The sequence below is a fragment of the Eupeodes corollae genome, chromosome 3 (genome assembly GCF_945859685.1).
Source record: "Eupeodes corollae chromosome 3, idEupCoro1.1, whole genome shotgun sequence".
In the NCBI taxonomy this organism is placed as follows: Eukaryota; Metazoa; Arthropoda; class Insecta; order Diptera; family Syrphidae; genus Eupeodes; species Eupeodes corollae.
The window spans coordinates 119,096,552-119,121,202 of NC_079149.1; the positions used below are offsets into that span (position 1 = coordinate 119,096,552).

The 24,651-nt window shown below is 32.5% G+C and overlaps 1 protein-coding gene across 1 annotated transcript in view; it reads left to right on the forward strand.

Annotated features, from left to right (window-relative positions):
• Positions 1 to 23,741, forward strand: part of LOC129949774 (uncharacterized) — a 156,025-nt gene extending 132,284 nt beyond the window's left edge. The window contains exon 3 of the mRNA XM_056061421.1: positions 17,353 to 23,741. Coding sequence (XP_055917396.1) covers positions 18,042 to 20,957 — 2,916 coding nt within the window. The 5' untranslated portion in view covers positions 17,353 to 18,041 and the 3' untranslated portion in view covers positions 20,958 to 23,741. The remainder of the gene's footprint in view (positions 1 to 17,352) is intronic.
• The last annotated feature ends 910 nt before the right edge of the window (positions 23,742 to 24,651 follow it).

The window sequence follows — 24,651 nt, forward strand, 5'->3', positions numbered from 1 at the left end:
TATCAATTTTAGTAGCATTTCTTAATTTTTTAAAAACTGTATGAATGAAATAATTTTGAGAGATATCAAAAACCACTCATCAATTTTTAACAAATTTGAGTTCCATTTTTTGTAGATTTTCTTTTTTTTATAAAAAACGGACTGTTGGAATTTCACACAAAAACTGCTATACATCGAAAACAATATTTTAAGTGATATAAAAAAGTTTAAACACAATAATTTTAATTTTTGAAAAGATATTTGATTCAAAAGTAAATTTTTACCAAGTTTTAGTATTGGTTGTTTTAGGTTTTAATTTTTTGTAAAAAACGGTCTGTTAGAGTTTTTTCAAAGTTTTAACGAATGTTGAAAGCAACAATTTTTATAAGTGAAAACTAGTTGGAAGCCATACAAAGTTTTGAAAAGATACTCGAAAATCAATTTTTACCAACTTTTGTTACATTTTTTAGGTTTTTAGTTTTTATTTAAATAAAACTGTAAATTCTTTTTTCTCAAAATCTTACTGAATGTTGACAACAATATTTCTAAAGGAATAAAATTAGTTTGAAGCTACAATCTCAAATTTTTAAAAAGATATTTGAGCGAAATTCAATTTTTACCAACTTTGAGTAATGTTTAGTTTAGGTTTTTATTTTTTATAAGAAAACTGTTGATTTGCTTTTCTCAAAATGCTACCAGATGTTGATGTTTTTTCTAAAAATGTTGTTTTTTCTTAAAATTTACTGGTTTGGTATCACGTTACAACATATAAAATAAAATTTAAATCTTAGCTCAAGCGCCATTGGTTCGTGAGATATTTAGGGTTAAACAAAATGTTCACCTATCTTTTATTCTGCTATGGTAAAAAAAAAACACCTTCGCTATTTTCTTGAGCGCCCTTTCTGCATCTTCCTGCATTATTATCTGTAAAACAAAATTTATTTGAAGTCGATATCACTTCTGGTTCTTGAGCTTTGGACGACGAAGAAAACGTCGCGAACGTAAGGACACGCACGCGCAGACATCTCTCTGAAAATCTTTTATTTCGACTCTAGGGACCTTAAAACGTCGAGAAATGTTAAAATTTTCAATTCGACAAATCGAACCTATTACAATAACTTCTTATTGGAAGTTAAAAATTTATATCAATGACCCCTTAACTTTGATTTGTTTTTAATTTATAATGGGCCAAAGTTTAAAATGGAATTTGAAAGTCTTGTATTTTTTCTGTGATTATATGTTCTCCAAAACAATCAACCCTTAAATTGAACTCTGTATTTTTCGTGGATCAATAATTTTTTTAAAACTTATAAGGCCTTCTCCAAAACTAATAATAAAGAATTAATGTTAAAGTTTGTTAAGTGAATTACATAAAAGGTTAAAAGTATTGTTAAAAATCAACATAAAAACGTTCATGATTATATAAAAAATAAAAACCTTTGTAGTTAGTAAAGAAAATATAAAACAAATACTTGGTTTGATATCTTGATAGGATTTTCTTTTGCGGGTTTCAATACAATCCTTTTTTCCATATAACTAAACAAAACTTTCCCCATTGAAAATTGTAACTGTCTTACATTTTTTAGAAAAGTACCATTGTTTTCGGTCATTGTTCTACAGATCTATCAACTTAGTCACAAAAAAAATGTTATTACGAGTACGTATATATGTTTTGCAGTGAGGATCCTAGGTGTTTTTTCAAAAGTAAATATATTGGATTAATTTCTATAAAATCCGATATCACCCGCCTAAGATTTCTTTCTCTCATACAAAATCTATTATACTTATTATCAAAGGATATTATTATTATTTATATACAAGTCTTCAACAAATTAATGAATATTACGAGTAAATTAGCAACCAAAGAATCAGACTTTGTCTATAAGTCCACACACTAGTTTCGCAAATTTTTAAAATTTTGTACATGTTATATACAATGCTTTAGAAGTAACTTATCATTTAATCAGATCGCAAGTTATTCGCAAAAATGACAATGCCTTTATCTTTACTACGCTGACATTTAAACCTACTTTACAAGTCTCAACGTATATATTAGGCGCAATCATTCCAAAAGTTACAAATTGAATTTGATTAAATTTACAGTTTGTTGATGTTAGCTGAATTTACAATATTTTAGATACTTATCTGATTTTTTGTTTTTTTTTTTCCTTTCACATATAATAAACCTTTATATGTTACGTCTCCTGTATGCCTTTATCTTATAGAAGCAAGAAGATTGACTCATACTCCACATTCAAAGATCAAATATTTTATTTTTCACCCTCACAAAGCTAACCCTACCCAGTTGGGGTTTATTTTGGTTTTTGTTCCTCCATATCAGCCTCATGATGGTAGACTATAGGCTCCTAAATGTTCGAAATGTATAACTTGTGTTTGTTTTTGTGTTGTTTTTCTTGTGTGTATATTTTTGTCTTGTTATAGTCAAAAGATAAAGCTGGCAATATATAACTTTCAAATTTATTTGTCTAAGGCAAAGGCAACTAAATACAAAATGGCAACAACAAAAATGTTCGTCATATTTTGTCAGTTTTATTTTCGTACGCGTCTCAGCCTCTGGGTTTCTGTGTATTTCGTCTCTAATCATATCCTTAAACAAAATAAAACAATCAACCGATATACATACATATAAATGTATAGAAAAACTATACGAAGAACAATAAAAGAGGATAAATTCCCCCTCCTTTCGCTCCCTGTAAGATCTGATGGGTAGAGGTATAAGTTGAAATGATGGCGAGAAGAATGGAACAAAAACAAAATGTCTCAAATTGGAAAACACACAAAACACAAACCTTCTACGTAACGTTCCTACTATGAACCTACAAACGAATGAAATAACGGTTCATCTTTCTTTTCTAGTATAATATACCTTCTACTATAGTATAGTGAATCTTACAACAAAGTTTTAGGTTCGCTCTTGCCGAGTACGAGTTAAATATCCTAAAGGAGGTTCCCTTGCAAATTGAATGAAGGCAAGCATAAAAGAGCTGCTTAGAATTCATGAAAAGGATTTACTTAATTAAGGACATCCAATTGTGTTTTTGAATTAAGTTTGAATCCTGATTAAATGTTATTATGTTTTTTTGTGTTGGTTTGTAGTTATTGTTGTTGTTTTATTTGTTTAAAGACATTGTGTGACATTGAGGGGAGGTAGGCGAAGAAGCTTATTTGTGTGTGTGTGTATGAGCAGACAAAAATATTTAAGTCTATAGAAAAACTGATAACGTAAGTTGTCCTTGTTGTTTATTTTTGAATGGGCTATAGACGTTATAAACATACATACATACACACATTTATATATTTAAACTTATTTGTACTTTTATAAATTAATTGAATCTTGATCCGAGAAGTGAAGGGAATTGTTTATATTTGAACAAAAGATACAACCCAGAGCAAGAATATCGCAAATTTAGATAAATAATAATATTTTTCAGTCTTAAATTAATTAAAGAAGAACAATAATCTTGATTTTCTTACAGTAGGTATATTTAGATTTTATTGTTTATTTTAGTAAATTTTTGAAAAAATAAGATATCAAACTTGGAGAAAACTGCAAGGAAGCATTTTAATTCTTAAATAAATATAAACTTCTTTAATTGCTAAAAATAGGTCCTATTTGCTGAAACAAAATTTTAATATTCAGGTTCAATGTAAGAAGGAGCTTATTATGGGAAAATAGTAAACAATAAACTTTAAGGGCTGTTAAATGAAACCTGGCAGTTTTGTAATAATAATACAAACATAAATTATTTGTTACATGGAATCAGATCACTTAAGTGTTTTAAGATTTCATTCTTGTATAGATTTTTTAATTTTCAAGTACCAGAAATGAATTTTTATGACTTATAGTTTTAAAGTCTTACAACTTATTTTGTAAAAAAAAAGTTATATTTTGTGACTTTGTTTATTGCATGATTCGTCATCATCTAAACAAATCGCCTCACATCAGTCATGTAGATTGTGTAAGTTTCACGTGCACAAAATTAACTTTTACTATCTTTTAAAGTTCAAATACTATTCGAACGTAAGAAACATTTATAAGGAAAGATGAAAGAGGACAAACGTCTTTGAGTTTTGAAATATCAAAAAATGATTAAAAAGTAAATTTAACATTCTTGATGTGTGGTAAAAAGGATCTCTATTCTCAACAGTACATCTAAGAAAAAAATTCATCCTGGAAGTTTAACCCACGAGGTTCAGTCTTACAAACATTAGCCAAAAATATTATAACACAAAATCATAAACAAAATCGATTGCAACTGGATTGGAAACATTTTTTTAATTCGATTTCATTATAAATTTTAGTTTGAATTTATATGTGTTGATACAAAAGCACCAGATAACTGAAGATTTTCGTCATTGAGGTACGATTTTGACTCCTCTTAAAATGTATAGATCCAAAATTACTATGATAAGAATCTATTTAGCGAAAAGTAAATTGGTGACAAAAGGATCTTCTTAAAAATTAGCATCAAACGTTTTTGATTAAATAACCTAATGTCCTCATCCTTGAATGTGCTAACTGTCATTTACATAAAAGCTGCATTTTTAGACTTACAGAATATTCGTCATTTTTGCTTTCGCTCTGAATATTTGACAAATAGTTCTACACGTTTCATATTGCTCTTCTCATGAAGTGATATTTGCAAAAATATTGCTCTCATTTTTAGATCTATAAATACACATTACTTTTCACACTAGTGTCAAAAATATTTATCACCAACTTAGTCTGCTTGTTATGACAAGTAAAACAGAAAAAAATTTAAAATTTCCTTATACCAACCACAGTAAAAAAATTCCAAGAACCGTAAATTTCAAAAATGTCCTTCAAATTTCAAAGATTTATGCATACAAAAACCTCGTTTGCTTCCTGATGGAAAAGATTTATTACACATTGTGCGTGCAAGACCAGAAATAGGTAGATGACTTCCTCCCATCAAAAATTATTCAAAACCAAAAAAAAAACACATAAAAAGTATCCTTGCATTCAATTCCGCGTCCTTGACTCTAGATTCTCATCCCACACAACCTGTCACATTTGATTTTCCCTACCCGCTGCCTTGCCCATAGTGTCAACAAAATTGCACTGATATTTGAGAGCATTTTGTTTTCTTCCTTTTTCCCAATGAACTATTTTCCATGTTACGTGTCCTGCCTGACCAAAAATGTTTTGAAGCCGAAAAAAAAACGGTGTTCTTGTCTGTCCTTTGGTAAGCGTTGCGTTGGTTGGTTTATTTGGCTGAACGATAAAAACAAAACAACAAAACTTGACTAGGGAAGCAAGAAGTACAAGCAAAAAACCCAAACACAAAAGCGGAAAGAGAAAATTGGGAACGACATTGAAATTAATAAATCCTCTCACGATTGGGTATTTTGTCAGAGGAACAAAAACAAAAAAAAGGAGCACTCCCTTTTGGGGATACCATTCGGATACGATTCGATACGACACTAACTTTCCATACCATACAACATCTCGTTCGTTTCACGTAATAGCCTCCTCCCTTCCCTTCATCTAACTTAGCCCATGTTGTATATACCTTATTTACGTGGTACATAGTATACGTTACGTACATTACTTTAACGAGAAATGTCAATTTTAGCTATAAGCTTCCATCAAATTAGATTGATGGAGATAAAGATAAAATTCGATATTGTTGTTTTTGCATTATGTATGATTGGGATAGATAAATAACAGCAGAAAGAAAAAGACAGTATCAGAAGAAAATGAAAAAGCATCGCTAAAGCTGAAAGTTATAGCAAAATAGATTTGATAAAAAAGAAAAGACGTGAGTCAAAAGGACATTACATTTTATTGAATTTAAAAATTAAACTTCAAAATTCGAGTGAACAACTTTGAAGTTTGTTTTCAAAAAGTTTCTAATAAAAGTAAAGATAGTTATCTTTTCTCAGAATCGTCGAGACATGGTTTTTCCAAAGAGTAAATTAGGTGATTTCTTAAATAAATAAATTCATTTTATTACATAACAGCTCGCAAAGAACCAAATGATTTCAAAATCTCAAACTCTCAAACTTATGCTTTGTGCCGATAATTGGCAGAAGTTGAGAATGAGCTGAGACCATCAATTTTCTTCTACTACAAAAACTTTGTTGTTTTTCATTGGAAATGGATTTCAGTTAACCAAATTAAACATAACCACTCAAACAAAGATACAAAACAGTACATTCTAAAAATGTTACGTATACGCCTTGGTGTATACCAAGTGATTTAATGTAGTTTTTAGTAAGATTTTAGTATTATGGCATACCATTTCCTATAAAATTGTGTTGTTAAAATGTATATATAAGGACACATTTACCAAGTTATGGTAAAAATGTAAGCTCTACAGAGAATATCTTCATTGATTTATGTTAACCAAGCATAAAATTGAGATTTTGTGGAACAATTCTCTATTTCTTTTATAGTCTAGTGAACACGATCCTTTTTTGCTTGAATATGTTTACACACAATTAGTCAAGGAATGGAATAAAATTCAATATTAATAATTTGAAGTTCTTATTGTTATAATGTTAAACTCTGATTTTTAACACAAAAATGAGGTTTTATAACTTTTATACTCTTTTCTATGCCAGTGCGTCCAAAATAATTTATAGATGAATTAAGTTCTTTGTATTCATTTTTTTTCGCACGAAGGTTTTTGACGAATATGTCTGGAAGGTTTAATAAAGTATGACTTACTCGTTTTGCATGAGACCAAAACTTGCATCCTTTTTGGGACTTAGTCAAATTTTATAATTTGACAAGTAAAAAATTCAATACAAAAATTAAGCTATTAAAATCTGTCTCACAGCGTTATTTCTCAAAAATGTGATTAGAGTTGACTACCAATATATTGGGATTTAACACGTATAGATTTTTATCCTTAGAGCCTCGTAAAAGTCAAAAACATGAAAATGCTACACAATCAGTTTAAGACCTTTAAAATGAAGTTTGTGAAGTTTTCAACTTCATACAACTAAAAACTTGCGAATTCTTTATGAAAATTTTAACTGAAGTAAACATCAATCATTTTTCTTAAGCATCAAATCATTTTTCTCGAATACTAAAAATAAATAAATTGGGTTGCGCAACAGTCCGTTGAGAACTAGAGCCTAGTGACTTACAAGTCTCAACCATTCTTGTGTGCGAGTACTGTTGTCAGGGATGGAATACTCCTCTTGAATACTCCTTTTTTTAAATTTCAAAAAATAAACCTCTATCGGAAAAGAAACTATTCATACATTTTTTACCTTGTAGAAAACAACAAACATTTTGTGTTAACTTTGTTATAACCTAAACTAAATGTAACCCTCTTCATCCAACTCCATTCTTAACAAAGGATTAATAATTGTTTTTTTTTTGTTTTTGTAAGATAGCCATTTTGATTGCGGTATAAACTGCAACGGACATTTTCATTAAATAATTTCCAAGTATTTTACTTCGCACTGTCGAGAAAGTCTATTCTATGTACCTTTACAAAAACTAAAACAAAACCAAAATACAGAATACAAAAATATGTTTACAACATAACGAACGAAAACACATCACAACATAACGCAAACATATTTATGTATCTATGTATGTATGTATGTTCCTACTAGTATGTGACACTCGAAAAATTCATTACCACAAATGTCCACATAGTAGGTAATACAAAACATCAGAAATCCAAAAACCATGCTATGATATAACGCCTCTGAGCGTAAGAATTGGCAATTTGTATGCAGAGTCCTTCTTATGATGACGCCAGCATTTTGTATCAAGCTGGGCCAGACCATCATCATCATCGTCATCATCATCAGGACCATCACCATCACCAACATCCAACAACAAACATCACCATCCCCATCAGAAAGAATAAAAGGAAGAAGAAGAGGCAAGGCTAGTTTTGTTTTCTATCCGCCTCGTTCGACTTCTGTACTTTAAGGATATGTGGCTGAAAGCTATTATTGTTTTCATTTGCCTTAGTGGCATAAAATATGGAGAGGAGAGCCACCTAAGACCAAAGGACCAGGACGACTAAAGAATTTTATACCTACCACGATGGAACAGTGTGTTGTGAGTGTATCGTTGTGGATATGAAGATATGACGATGACGATATTCCGTTGGCACGCATTCAGTACACAAAAGTGCGAATAAGGCAAACTAGCTTCTGGTGCTGCTTCTGATTCTGGTTCTGCTACTCCACATATGCTGCTCCTCTGTGGGTGTGTGGAGTCATTTCGATAATTTGCGTCCTGCAATATCCATTCTCAAGACTATTTCCCTCCCCTGCTACATATCACAACACAACACAACAACGAAACAAGGACGACGAAGGAACGTATGTTCGAGACAATCTTACCATTTGTTGGAAAATTCATTCATTTCACTGGCAAAATAGAAAATTATTAGAAACCGCCTGCAGTCAACATAAAGTATAATACTCTCTCTCTTTCTGCATATAGAGAGTATCTGGTATAGATGCCGCATATATACGTACTCGTATGTATATATTTAGAAGCAAAAGGCAAGGACTTTATAAGGACACACTATACTACCTTTTCATCTATTCGGTGTTTGCATTTATGCAACTACAAAGATTATTTTTGTGCTCTGCGTAAGGCCACCCTTTTGAAAATTTGATGTTCTATGCTATGCTGTGTTATGCTGTGCAGTGTACAGTGTGCAGTGCATAGCCTGCAGTTTTAGTCTTCTTATTTTTGCAAGGATAACAACATCCTGGATGCTAAGCCTAATTTATTCCTTACAAAAGCTCCATAATGTATGCAGGGACATTTTGAATGTTCGCAAAATAAGCTTCAACAGCATCAGCATCAGCTTTAGCCATGGAATTCTTTAATACGCTTCATGGTGACCAGAAGTATACAACACATAAAGGTAGGACATAGGAACAGAGCTGAGCGCTCTAAAGAGTGGCATAATTGTATATAGTAGGGATAAGTTTTTTTTTTCAAGAAAATCCCAGGCCTCCTAATTGCCATCTTATACCATTTTTGCTCTCTTGCCCCGCACTTCTCTCTTCTTGGCATCCCGCTTTTGAACGCCGTCGTCGTCGTCGCTATTATAATGCTTTACTTTGTTTTCAAACAATTTTGAAAAATTATGGTTATTAGAGGTGGAACGTGAGAGGGATTATGTATGAAGAAACATAACGAACAAAAAAGGTATGAGGTAGCAACCTACTCACGTACCTAACTCGCGAAAATACCCATAGAAAAAAACATTCTTCATTTCAGGTAATGGAAGTTTTTCTACCAAATACCTAAAGTTTCTTAGCCTCTTACTGAGTGCCACTAAAAGATTGAGTATAGTAGTTTATTTTTTTTTCTTAAAGTTCGGTTGGTAGGAAAGAAAATGATTATGATGATGATGATAATGATTATTACGTTGGTACGTACATAAAGTCAAGTTGGAATGTGGTGGCATACCGCACTATGTCAGTTTGTCAGTTTTTCATTCATGATGACGTTAATTTTTAATTAACTTAATGAGCGTGGTTTTCATGTGGAAATCTGATGAATGACTTGATGATTGCTCAGCTCTCTCTCTCATTCGCTCTTTTTTTCTTTAGATTTTCATATAATATAATAAAATATAAATTATGAGAATTTTCCACTTTGACGAATAGCTTTAAGTGTGTGTGCTAAAAACTTATTCCATTTAGGTTTGAAAAGTTTTTAATTTTATTTTTTAAGAATGCCTCACAGCTCATAGAGTTTAAATAGTATTTTTTTTATTAATAAATGTTTGAGTTTATATAGAATGTCATGAATATTTTGTGTATAACGAAATGTGGGTAAAACGTTTGATGTTACATAAATATAAGTTTAAAGTTCTAAGAATTTTAGTTGATTTAAATTTTTATAAAATAGGCAGGAATTTTCAATAATAAAAAATGTATTACCTACGAAAGTGCTACAATGATTAAAACAATAAGATTTAGTTTGCATGGTTTCGATTCTTGGCAAAAAGGTAAAGGGCTATGAAGCATTTTTCACAAGAACAGATGAAAGAATAATTTTTTCGTATTGTAATGGAATGTAAGGATTAAGTCAATATCAGTGAGTCAATTTGATTTGTGGTAATGCGAGTGCGTAAATTTAAATATTGTAAAAATAAAAAGGAAGATGATTAAGATTAAGACGTTTCTCCCACATTTCACAAGATTTTAGATAGGAGAAAAATAATGTACAAAATAGCACAAGTTAACTTAATTTTTGATTAATTTGAATATTAAATAATAAAACCACTTCCTTCCTTAACCAAAAATTGTTCTTTACATAATTTTAATACAATATAGATTCTAAAAAAATTACTAAACACTTGAATTGTAATAAAAAACGTATTCAATTTTTAATTTTGTTCTTTTCAAAACACCGATTTTCGTTAAGATCTACAAACATTCTTTGTGTTTATTTTGGGTGGTTGATAATTTAAAAAAAAAGAAAAAAAGAGGCTGGGATGCGACCCACACTAATAACTTCTTATCCCGTCTGTCGAGTTGTCTTGCTTAAAAGTTTGCAGGTTTTCGTGGTGGGTTAAAAAAGCTGTCCGTTAAATTATTCTTAAAATTACCAACAATATTTTTTATATAAACAAATAGTTTAGTTTGAAAATCCAGTTATGTTAAATTGATTCTTAGTAGAAAAAAATATTTCACCCATTTCAGTACCATTTCATAAATTTTTACAAATTGGATGAATGAAATTATTTTGAGAGATATCAAGAACCGAACATCAATTTTTACAAAATTTGCGTACTATTTTTTTTATAAAGAAACGGACTGCTTGATTTTTCTAAAATAATACTAAATATCGAAAACAATATCTTTTGTGATATATAAAAGTTTGGAGACAATAGTTTTAATTTTTGAAAAGCTATTTGAGTCGAAAGTAAATTTTTACCAAGTTCTGGTATTAATGTTAGATTTTTAATTAGTTAATTAGATTTTTCTCAAAATGTTAGTGAATGTTGACAACAATGTTTTTCAAAAGATAAAAGTAGTTTAGAGCCAATATATCAAAGTTTTGAAAAGATATTTCAGTCGAAAATTAATTTTTACCAACTCTTATTATTTGCAAACAAAACTGTGAATTCTATTTTTCTTAAAATTTTACCAGAAGTGGAAAACAGTATTTTTCGTTGCACAAACTTGTTCCAAAAACCACTTTTGAAGCTATCTTAATGTATAAAGTTGATATAGATTCATATTCATAACTCATAACTTATGAACATTTCAAGAAAACCAAGTAATATCCTAAAAAGCTTTTAATTGTATCTAAAAGAGATAGATTTGTATCTTTCAAAATCTTCTTATAATCTATTGTTAATAGATTTTTCCAGTTTTATCTTATCCTTAAAAACCCTTTTTGGTTGTTTTAAGCATTTTTACGTTTTTAAAAAGTTGATGTGATAGAAAAATTTAATTTAGAGATTTCAATTAACGACATCCTAATCCTTTTAAAAAAATATATTAATTTGTTTGTGCAACAGAACGATTGACAGTAATTTCGTCGAGCGGTTTAGTCATAGAAAAACTCATTGCTCCTTAAAGTTAAAATATTTATTATAGGACGCAAAAATGATCCACAATCTCCAAATACATAGTTTCAAAAAAGCATTGATATAATAAAATCCTGTAATCTGTAAGCTCAAAATATCCAAAAAGGTCTTAAAAATTCTTTTTAACAGAATAATATTTTGAAATTGAGTTGTTTCGCCAAATTTAATTTTTAAAATAAGTAAAACATACGACATAATAATAATTTTCTGTATGTCTTGAGTGAGTTTGATATGTTAATTTTTATATTTAAGATCCTACAACAACTAACTAGTCAAAAGTAACAAACTATCAAGTACAGTCCTCAGACTATAAAAACAGTCGTTCTCCTGAACCTACACTAAACAGTTCTTGATGAGCCCCCTAAAAAAATGCTAAAAGCAGCTTAAGCTCTTCCAATAAAATTAATTGTTTATTTTTTCTACCTCAAAGATTAATTAAATCAAATACGAAAACGGGTAAATTTATATCTTTACTCTTTATCACCATAAAAACCACCTTATTTTTTGAATGAAATTGCAAGTTGATAGCTATACAAAAAAATATGAAAATATTCATCAATCAGTCTAATTTCCCGTCATCAAAATATGATTTCCACTTCAAACCAGCTTGCGTTGTGAAAAATCCTTGAAGACATCAAAAACATAACCTTTATACTCTGTGTACATAACTTCAATCATCAATCACCATTCACAAACTCGCAAATGGCACTTGAAGAGTTGATTTATATTGAAAATATACAAATCAATTATTCACCTGGATTGAGGGGTAAATTATACGAGTACCAACCTTACCTTGCCTTCTACCTACAACTATTCGTATACAATGTACTCTTATGATGAAGGTCATGTTATTTTTTTCTTGTTTGTTTGTGTGTAAAAGTGTTGTTAGCATAGACGACTAGGACTACACTTGTATGTACACTCGTATATATGAAGTCTAGTCATAATATTGCTTGATTGCTGTTGTATCCTGTTGTCGTTTGTCGTTTATAGCGGATGTTGGTTGTCCTTGTTTATGTTCAATCAGAATCAGATTCAGAATAATGACATGGTAATCATGCAAATCCATACATATAGTACACATTCAGTAACACACACACTTAGTCGAATAAACAAGGACATTATGAAAGGGGTTTTCTGTTTGGCGTAACGGGGATACACAATCCATATACCGATGTATGTATATTGTTTATACAAGGACATGAAGAAGGAATAGAGAAACAGACAAATAATGTTTAAACGGAAATATACAAAATGTATGCCATATATACATATATTCTATAAAAGGGTTGACAATCCATAATGGATGCCTGTGAAGTGTAAGAACTTTATGATGTCCGAAACTATAATACATATACGAAGCATTGGGCATACAATGTGTGTAGGTACTATGTACAAAATTTGCAATGAAAAATAAAGTCGTAAATATTTGCCATTTTTGTGTTCCTTCTGTCACATTTTCACTTGCAAAATAAAAATATACATACATTTAACACTTTGTTTAGTCAACATAAATTGTATTCTACATTATTTATAAACGAGATAGTAAACTATATTATGTGCTAAATATGGAATGGATATTTTTATCTGGTCATAAATTCGATGACCTATAGCATCACATTTTTGTAGATTTTTGGCACTCTTAAGATTTAACTTCACCAGTATTCAGAAAGACAAGAGACTGATATTATTTTGTTTGTGAGTCAGCTTGTACATACTCGTATGAAAATTTAACTATATTCTTTGTAGTTCCTTAAGTTACTTTTTCTTGGTTTAAGCTTCAAGACAAGCATAAAGAGCAAATTTGTCCCCCATTTCACTATTTTTCTTTCATGTCTTAAAATGTTTGCAATACTCTGTTTTCTTTCAACATTACTATTATACTGTAAAACGTGATCTTTGTTGCATCTAAGTTATATTTTTCATCTACATCAGTACATCGGACACTGTCACTTTCGTTTCCTTCCAGTATCTCGATTATGGTCTACTTTTAAGGCGACCGTTAACATACTCTTGTGATTTTTTTACGTGACACTTTCACAGAATTACAGTATTAAATATAAATATTTGATAAACGTGTTAGTGGCTAAATCATCCCCTTGATCCACTTTCTTTGAATCATACTATTAAATTTTTACATTTTTATAATAAATGCATACTGTAATCTTTTCGCGCTTTTAGATTCCTTACATAAAATATTAAACTATTGAACTTTTATATCTTCTAACTTCAAATATTTATATACTATGTTTAAGTTCTTTGTCCAACTTACTATAGTTTGAATGACAGTTTAAAATAATAAAATTTGTATTTAAACTTTTTAAGTATCTTAAGTAAATGCAATTGACATTAATACACAATATTGAAATATAGAGTAAAGATAAACCCTCGCACTATCTTTCAATCCACTTTTGTATTATATTTTGTTGTGTAACTGTAGTAGAGTTGTAATGTTCCAGTATGATAGTTACAGTTTAGTGTCACACTGCATACGAAATACAGATATTCCAAACCAACTACACAATTTTGTTATGTTCCAACTGTTTCAAATGTATTCCATTTCTAAGACACTTAATGGAATTACTGTAACAGAATGACTGTATTACAGTGTGATATTTCAGCGCATTTCCTCGTCTATGTTATTTAATTTGTTAGAGTTTCAAGGATACACTGTAATTTAGTTGATGTGTTGCAAAAAGACATGTGGAAATTTAAAAGAGCGCCCAAAATTAAAAAAAACTGTAATTTAAAAAGACTTCACACTGCTGTCTTTTCATTGTTTTAACCTTCTAGCCTTTTTTACTGTATTAACTTCTAAATGCTGAATTTTCATACTGTCATGCTTCAAAACTCACTATTCTACACGGTTTTATAGAGGTTATTGCATGCACGGTAACATCTCATTAATACGGTTCCAGACATTTACCTACTGAAGCAAATAATGAGATAAATATTTAAAATATTCTAAATTTACAGTGTTGTTATTTTTCGTCCAAATGTCTCATTAATATAATCACCATTGCAATCATAGTTTCTATGAGAAAACGTGTATATTTCCAAAAAAAAAATACTTCAAAGTGTTGTTCTCCTTATTTCTTGAGGTGTGAATTTAAATTTAAGACAAATTGAAGTTGGTTCAAGTAAACTCTACTGTATACTATAAGGAGTACAGGTATAGTTTCTTAACGTGTTTTGCTATTATAAACAAATCACACATTAGTTTTGGTTTCACATTATTTTACTCATGGGAACAATCTGGATAGGTTTTATGTAGGTTGGTAAATGTACAAACTCTCGAAAAAGCAACTTTATCATCAAAATACGTGTCAACGATAGCAATTTAACTGCTTTCAAAGCAAAGCCCTAAATTTTACCTGATATATAACATACGTACATATGCATGCTTGTATAGTGTACTCTGTAGGAAGGAGGAGTACAATAAGTACAACATATCACGAACTCAAAACGAAAATTTAAATTTTAACGAAGCAGTCATATAAATGCCAAAAACATACCTTACCTATAACACCAGTGCAGAGCACCAATGGGGCCCTTAACCTCACTATATGAGCACGCATTACCGCTATTCAACAATAACGAAACACGACCCATATTATAGCCCATCAGGACAACTACGACGACGACAACGACGAAAACATACATTTTTCAACTTTTTGTACAAGGTAGAAACATTAATACCCACCACCGTGAGCATTTACCTTTATGCAATACATACCGATATAAATCTTTTGGCATATTCTGATGGTTCTGGTTAAAATTTGTTCGTTTCGTATAAATTTATGTACCTCTGGTAGAGGAATAGGGAAGGGACCAATGCTATACGTATCCTTATACTTTTGAAATTTTAATCGCAAATTTCTTTACACGCCACCAATCTGCTTCCCAATGCTATCGTCATCGTTATGCCGCCATCGCAGCCGCATGTAGAGATGGTGTTCCAAAGATAAATCAATGATTAATGCAGAGGTACCTTAAAACCTACATCCTAATGTAGGTAATATAGGGCAGGTACCTATGTATGCAAAGTCGTCAACGGATATGATGGTGCAAGAGAGTGCGTACCGGTGCCACCTTCTAAGTACCAACATCTCCAATTCTCAGTGATGCTATTAAGCTTGTTGTGGAGGATTGATTTGTTTTCTTTAAAAAGTTCGATGTTGCGTGAAATAAGGTCAATCCATTTGCAATTGTATTTTCTTCAATTTTAATTGGATAGGATCCAGTGAAATATAACCTACAGAGTCTTTCATAAAGCAGTGGGTGTCAAGTACAATCAAGGTTTTTCGTTCATCGAAATCTCCTCCCGGCATCTTTAGATGTGACACATATCACATGTCCAATTTTCTATAACGCAAGGTGGCAAATTTGTCTGGTAACATGGGGTTATTTTTACTTTCTGAACCACTGTGGTTTATTTTACTATCATTTTACAGAATTAGTGACAGTCCATTTGACAGATCTACTTCTCAACCTGGCCCTCATCAAAAGGCGATCCTTTTTATAAGGCTTTATCAATAAAGATTATTTTTTGATGAAAGTACGGATCTTTTTGATGTTTTTCAAGGACCCAATCCTCGCGAAAGGATGTTGCCTGCGATGAACTGGAACTTCTTAACAGTTAAGTTACACTATTGCCGGCCAAGAAATTTTTTCACGACCACCCAAAAGTAGTTGATTTTGTTAAGCTGGATTTCAAAACGTTCACCTAGTGTTTTTGAGCTGTGAACTGTTCTATTTTAATTCTTACTAGAAAACTTTAAGAAAGTACGATATTAAGGGCAAATGCTGACATTTTCAAAAACTGTTTGTCAAAAATAAAAAATTACTAAAAATTTACAACCATTTACAAATACTTTTGCATCAGGAGTTGTTTGTGTATAAACAATTATTCGAAAGTATAAACAATTATTCAATATAAATGCGTATTTTATAAACACATTTAACGTTTTTTTAGGAAAATTGAATTAACAATAATTATTCCCGAGAAATTTAAAAATACAAAAATACTACTAAATTGGCTTGAACTTTTTAAGACCGCAAATGTGAAATAATTAGTGTTGGTCGTATCTTAGTCTCTTTTTCAGCTATTAAATAAACTTGTAAATGTTTGATCATTACTTTCGAAAAATTTACTAATTTTACTGAAATATCCAATAGTATTCGTAGATATTTTTTTGAATCATTTTATCAGCTGTAGAAAAGTTGTATAGTAAATGAAATCTCAACATTGAAAAAAAGTTGTAGACTTCTGAGAATTAACAACTAAATCAGGTTACCTGGTCGTTTTTTTCCTGATTTAAGTTTTAAGTTATAACTAACAAACTTTTTTATTCAGTCAAAGTGAACTATTCCTAAGTACCCTTAAGCTATTAACTCCCTAGGTATAATTAAAAATTCTTTCCGACACTTAAAAATAAAAGAAATACATTCTCTGGACATAAAAATAAAAAAGAGAGAGAAAAAGAAAAGAAACAGAGATGCATTGGGGCGAATTTATTATCCTAGTGCCTTCGCCAACTTTTCTTTTGTTTTCACCTTGTGCTCTTGTGCATTCGACCCGGTGCTGGTCGGTTCGGTCTTCGATGTGTCAGGTCGGGTCGGTGTTGAAATTCTTTTGTTATATTCCCTGCTCCTGCTTCTACTACTACTACTACTGTTGTTGTAATCAGCCGGATTCTTTTTGTTTAACCATTTTCTTTTATTTTCAAAATAGCATAAAGCAAAGCAAAGCAAAAAAAATGTTAAATAAATATTTTCCCTCTTGTTTCAGGAATCTTCTTCATCTCTCGCAGTATTCGTCGCCATCATCATCATATTATACCATATCCTAAAGCTGGAGACTGTTGTGATAGCTGCGTTAATGGAGTATCCAAAGTAAAATGCCAGACGACAGAGTGACAGTTCGGGAAAAGTAAGACAACGCCATTGCCATTAGCAAAACGACGACAACGGTAAACGACGTGATTTCCCTAGACGAATACACAACGACATCGAAAGAAATACGAATCCGAAAACGTAAACGACAGCCCCATTTCATCCCGCATTCAGCGAATGTCGCAGCATTATCGCCTCAATCTTAAAAAGAGGAGATGATGCAATTGTACATGTTAATGCAAAATCCTTCCATCACAATTTGACACTAAGGCGCACGGGAGTTCAAATGTCATACGCATCGACACCACCAGGTGGAGAAGCGACAGCGACATCGACATGCGAAAAGCTGGTCGTGGTGACAGCGAATACTATATTCTGCTCCATCAATTCTGGTATTTGAATTAGAGAGTTTTGTTTACACCTAGAGTGACGTCCTTGTGCCTTTAAGGGAGAGAAAGAGAGAAAGAGTAAGAAGAAAGAAATATAGAAACAAATTTCAAACACATATTTATACTCCTTGAATTTGTTTGGTTTTTAAGAAAAGAAAAGAAGCAACGCAGGAGTACACAAAGAAAACAATAGAAAATGATTTGTCATCCTGGTTGGCGGGAGAAAAAGCAGCAACGACGACGACCCGGCTACTCATGGCTGATAGTGGTCCTCCTGACACTTGTCACCAAGTTGGATGATAAATTGATACTCGCCTGTCCGTCAGATGTGTGCATCTGCAAATGGAAGGGCGGCAAACAGACGGTGGAGTGTGGCAGCCAGCAACTTGCAGCCATACCCGAGGGCATGGATCCCGGCACACAGGTGCTGAACTTTTCCGGTAACAGTTTGCAAGTGCTGCAGAGCGAACGATTCCTTAGGATGGACCTGCTTAATCTGCAGAAGATTTATCTGTCACGCAATCAACTGATACGAATTCATGAGAAAGCATTTCGAGGATTATCCAACCTCGTCGAGCTGGATTTGTCGGATAATTCCTTGCAACACGTCCCCAGCGAGACGTTCCAAGACTACACTTCCTTGATGAGATTGTCCCTCAGTGGGAATCCTATACGAGAATTGAAAACATCTGCATTCCGACACCTATCGTTCCTAACCACACTAGAGCTAAGCAACTGCCAGGTGGAGCGAATCGAGAACGAAGCCTTTATTGGAATGGACAATCTGGAGTGGCTGCGTTTGGACGGCAATCGCATTGGTTTTATCCAAGGGAGCCACATACTGCCGAAATCCCTGCATGGGGTAAGTTTGCAGAGCAACCGATGGACGTGCGACTGCAGGTTGATTGACATGCACGCCTGGCTGGTGAACTACAATACACCTCAGGCAGAGGAGCCCAAGTGCGTTGAGCCACCCCGACTAAAGGGTCAAGTGATAAAAGCTCTGAAAAAGGACGATCTAGCGTGCTTGCCAGAGGTGACTCCCAAATCAACGTACACCGAAATCTCAGAAGGCCGCAACATATCAATCATGTGCGTGGTGAGGGCACTCCCCGAGCCCAAAGTACTGTGGCTCTTCAACGGCCAAGTAATGACCAATGACAGCCTGCTGGACAATCTACACATGTTCTATTACATAGACGAGTCCGGTGGCGAGGAGAAGCGCAGTGAAGTCTTCATATACAACGTCGGCCCCGAAGATAATGGAACCTTCTCGTGTGTTGGCCAAAACATCGCCGGTACTACTTTCAGCAATTACACGCTTAGGGTGATTATCAAGGAGCCACCGGTGGTGAAGGAGGTATCCTTTCCACAGGACTACATGAACTACATCATTGCCAGCAGCCTGGGAGCATCGGTTATATTCGTCGTCCTGTTATGTACGGTTGTGATCAAGTGCAGGCAGAAGAAGAAGCCAAAGATGAAAAACAAGCCCCAGGAGACCACAACCACAAACGACAATGGCATGATGAAGTGCTCGTCGATAATAAACGGCGAGGAGGAATTGTCCTCGCCAAAGATGGTCAAAGAGAATGGTGTCGTTATCGGTGGCCAGATGAAACAGAATCTGATGATGTACGCTCCTGTGGCACATCACATCATGGACAACGGAAGCATGCAATTGACATCGAGTGGCGCACCAACACCACCTTTAATCGGTGGCAGCAACGATGGCAGACATCCTTTGGGGATGATAAGCGGCAGCATAGCATATTGCTCGCCACCATCGTCAGTCCGGAATTATCAGGAAAAGAATCCGGACCTGGTCAACGATGCTGAGAGTGGAAAGAATAAAATGAAGGCTTCGGCGTCCGATTGTGGGGCAGAGTACGAGGTAAGTAGCGATTGTTCCGGTCCATGTAGTATACCCCCTGGGGGAGTCGGAGGAGTCGGTGGTGGTGCATTTGACAACTGCTACCAACTATCGAATCAATTTGGCTCCCAAATTATTCGACCGAGTAGTGGTGTAGCACATGCTCGTTTTACCGCTGCCATGTCAACAATTCCTCGGGGGCTCCACCTAAAGGCATTGAACAACAACAGCAGCTCGAACGGAGGAATGGGTGGCAACCAGCACCAAGTGGATGTGCATTTAAATCCTGTGTGCTTCCTAGGACAAGACGGTTTCGCCTATGACTTCAGTAACAATCACTTGCAGCAACAACAGCAGGCGGTCCAATCCAATCAGCAACAACACTTTTATCGCACACTGCCACACAACAGGGCCCATAAGCAGCAGCAATTCGCCGCATCAGCGGCTAATCCAGGTACCCGATACAGCTTGGAAGCGGAATTCCTTCAACGCACCGGAACCCCAACTTATGAGAAATACCACCTACCGCACGTTCGGTTCACGGCCGAGGGATATCCGGTGCATCCAATTGTGCAATACCCATCCCCACCAGAGGGCTACAAGGCTGATTATGGAGACCAGCAGCAGCATCAGCATCAACAGCAGCATCAGCAGCAGCCAGCGATGTTGGCATCAACAGCTGCCACAATTTGCACAACGAGTTCGGGCTTCCAACAATGGCCACCTTGTCTGCCAGGCTATCATGCTCAACCAATCCGATATCCGCCAGGAGCTATGCCAACTTCGGCATTGCCACCCTTGCAACAGCCACAGTCAATTGTTTCGTCACCACCACCAACTCACCAACAGCAGCAACAGCAGCAGCAGCATCAACAAAAGCAATTGTCAAGCTCTCCTGCGACCGGAAACGGTCTAGCAACAGCAGCAGGAGCAGCAGCTGGAGCAGGGCCCAGTGTTAGCGGTACCGCTATCAATCAGGTACCAGTGATCTCAAGTCACACGCAAACCAACACAAGCAGCACGGCGACCTCAACGTTCGAGGTGAAGAAACGATGCGTGGGCGCCCAAACAACTGACATGGAGTCCTCATCCCCCATCCCAGAGGGCGACGAAGAGATACCAATGCCACCCGGCCAACAACAGCAGGAGTCATCGAAACTGCGCCATCTGACAGGACCGCTGGCAGACAGTCCTGACGAAGGCTATGTAGGCGATTCGCAAGAGGGCTCCGACATTTGACAGAGGGACGAAGATGGCTCGACGTACGTAAGTGCTGGTTGTCTCGATGATTCAGTTGCTCTATAAGGAGGAAAGTATCTAAAACAGCAATATGTATCTATCAAACTATAAGTAGGGTATAAATATCAGAAAACACACTCTATACAAACTCTCACTTGTTTAGCTGTGGTGTTGGTGGGTGCATGACTTGAGTTTGAGTTTGGGTTCAAGTTAGGTGTGAGTTATTTAAGGGTTGGGTTGGGTACGGGTTTTGGTTGATGGGTTTTTGTGAAAATAAAGCTTTGCAATTGAAGTATCTTGCCATCAATCGAAAACTTTGCCACGCACAAATACGAGTGCCTCTGTCTCCTAGATATAGACATTAGACAGTTCGACTAAAGTTACAAATGAGATGGCTTCGTTCGTCTATAATGTGATGTGGGGGATCCATTTGCTCTGTCTCCTTCTCGTCGCTCCTCGCTAGTCCTTTTGTATTCGGTTTTCGTTTTATTATATATCTGACGATGGGTTTGATGTGTTGCGGTGGAGGGCGGTGGCAGTGATGGTGTGGTGGTGGTGATAATTGAAAAAGTTTGTTTTCATCTAATTTAAAGTTTATCTTTCACTTAAAAAACAAACAAAAAAAAATCCTTCAGATTGTTGTTTTATATTTTTGCTTATATTTGAACTTTCGATGTCACTCACATATTAAATAATATCCTTTGTATCCTTCATATGATGTTTTTAAAACAAAAAAAAAAAACAATTTCATTATATTCGTTCGGTTGTTAGGTTGTTACACGTGTTGAACGTGAGAAAGTTTTCATTTGTTGTGCTGAATATTTTCCTCAACTATTAAAAAACACAAAATTAGACCCTGGGTTCCTGACATTAGTGATGTGTTGAAAAAGGGAAAACCAGTTTCGCTACAATGTATTTATCTATGTAGGGTTTTAGGGACAAAGGACACGCAAAAGTTTTACAAAAGAGTTTTTTTTTGCAATATTTTTCGTTAGGTTTAAAATTTACAAAAGTTAGTTTTGCACGGATGGACGCAAAAAGTACTTCTAAATACCTCAGATTGGTATCTATAACCATAAACAATATTTTTAACTGTATAACTTTCGCACGGTTTAATGTTTAAGGGAGTAGAGAAAGATACCGGATGTGGTTTCATTTCTCTTAATAACAAGTTAGAAAGTTAAGAAAGAATCCTTAAAGGTGAATTCTTCTATTTCGTAAAAATTAAATTTTAAAGTTTTTAATTCTTAGTTAATCAAACTGAATCCTAAAGAGAGAAACCGAATGGATTATTTTTTTCATGTGTTTTTTTAAGAAGAGATTTCAATAGTTTGTTATTTTAAGTTTTTTTTAAATACTTCTTCTGCAAAAAGCTTTATTTCTACAAAAAACATTTTTAAATTAAAAATAAACACAGTACGAGTAAGAAACACTTCAATTTTAAACGAAAAACTCAGAAACAAAATTTCATCAATCAATAAAAAAACACACAACAAATTATACGAAAATATTTCTTCTATAAAATGTAAATAATTAAAAATAGAAAAAATAAATTGTTAGATATCTAAGACTATTTAAGTGCACTCTAAAATAAAAAATTTCTTAAGGTTAAACTAAAAAGTAATAAAAAAATAAAAATATAAAAACAAAATAAACAGAAACAAAAACACTTGTAAAACTTAATTAAACTAAATGTAAATACAAACTAAAGCAAAAAAAAAAATATTAAAAAAATTAATAAATTGTTTAAAACAAAAAAATAAAAGTATTAAAATAAATACTATTTAAATTTAGGCAAACAAAAAAAATTCAAAACACACAAAAAAATTGAAACGAAGAGTGACAGTTTTTTAATTTTAATTTTAAATGAAACCATTTATATTATTTTAAGAATTTCATAAAACAAACCATAAAACTGTATGTACTACATTTTTGGAAATACGAAAAAAATGCAGATTACTTAAAAATATGTGTGTCATATTTGAATAACATTTTACTAACCAAAGAAGAAAAAATAAATAAAAAAAATCACAATTCAGTACATGGCCTTCAGTAAAAATTAAATACTTCCAATCTAACCTTCTTAATTAAAATTTGAGTTCTACCCTGTGTACCTTTGTAATTTTCACCAACAACAACAAAAGTTAAAAATTAATTTTATAAATTATAAAAATTAATGATAAACAAAACATCATTTAATAATAAAAAAAATATTTATATAAATAGATATTTATAAAATTTGTATTAATGTAAATACTGCAATAAAATTAATTCACATACAAAATTGAAAAATAAAAAAATATAAAAACGACTAAAAAAAAACACAAAATAATTTTTTAGTTGCATTTTATCGAATTCTCTAGGAAAAAAATCACATTTTAGAAAAAAAAAAACTTTCACTTCGTGTATTATTATTACTTACATACATTACAAAAAATAAGAAGGGGCAATTGGTTAAGAACAAAAGAAAACACACACAGATTTAAAAAACAAAATGAATAAATTAGGCAAAGTCTTGTACAATGAAAATGAATTTTAGGTATTTTATAATGTTTTTTGTAAAAAGAATTTAAAAACAATAAAAAAAATATATAAAACTTATAAAATTATTTCATAAAATGTATAAACAATAAAATTAAATAAAATTAATAAAAATATGTATAAATAAAAAAAAACATACTTAAAAAATAAAAGAAATACAAAAAAAAAACTGAATCACATTTTAAGTAGTGTTGATATATTTGGTACTGTAAGTTATGGATTATAATAATAATGAAAAATAAAATGAAGAACAAAAATTTAAATTATATTCTTTTCAATATTTCTTTTTATTTGGAACAGAAGAAAGTTAAAAAATAATGGACACAATAAATAAAGATTGATGATGGTAAGCTAGATAGAATAACATCATGATGAAAAAACCTACAAAATTTTAATTAACCCTCAGGTGTTTCACCTTCCACCTCTAGGAAAAAAAAGTTCACCAAAGACACTTAACTTCCATTTTCAGCTTTCTAACATAGTTGACGTTAAGGTATTAAAATCGAAATAGCCCTCATTAACTACGACATCATCAATTTAAGTTTTATTATTTTGTTTTATATTTCAGTGATAATAGTTAGTGATTTTAGTTGTATACGAATACATTTTTTAGGTAAATATATCAAATACGAGTATCTCTCAGATACAGTTCATTGAATAAAATATGGGGTCCCATAAGGTAGCTATCTTTGCCCTTAATTATTTATAATTTGGCATTCAATGTCGTGAAAGCTGCGATTTAAAATTGAACATATTTCCATTATTTTATTTTTTTAGTAAACTATGAATAATTGTTTTCTGTAAGCAATATTAATTTCACACAATAAATATTTATTTTCTAAAGAAGTAATGATAATAAGAGTGCTTTTTTGAGTAAAGATTTAAAAAAAAACTCTGACATTTAATTATACTGAAATACAATCAAACTGATGCAATTTGTACTGAAATAGTTTTAAAATCGTATTTAACCAGTTTTTTTTCTAAAAAATACCAGTCCTTTTAGTTAAACATATCAATTATTTAAAATTTGAAACTAAGTTTTAAATAAATCTCACCGATCACTCGCACAAGAACTTGATATTCGAAAATTCAAAATGTAGCTGTGTTTTTTTGTGACTTGGATTGACTTAGCATAATCAAAAATTCAAATTTT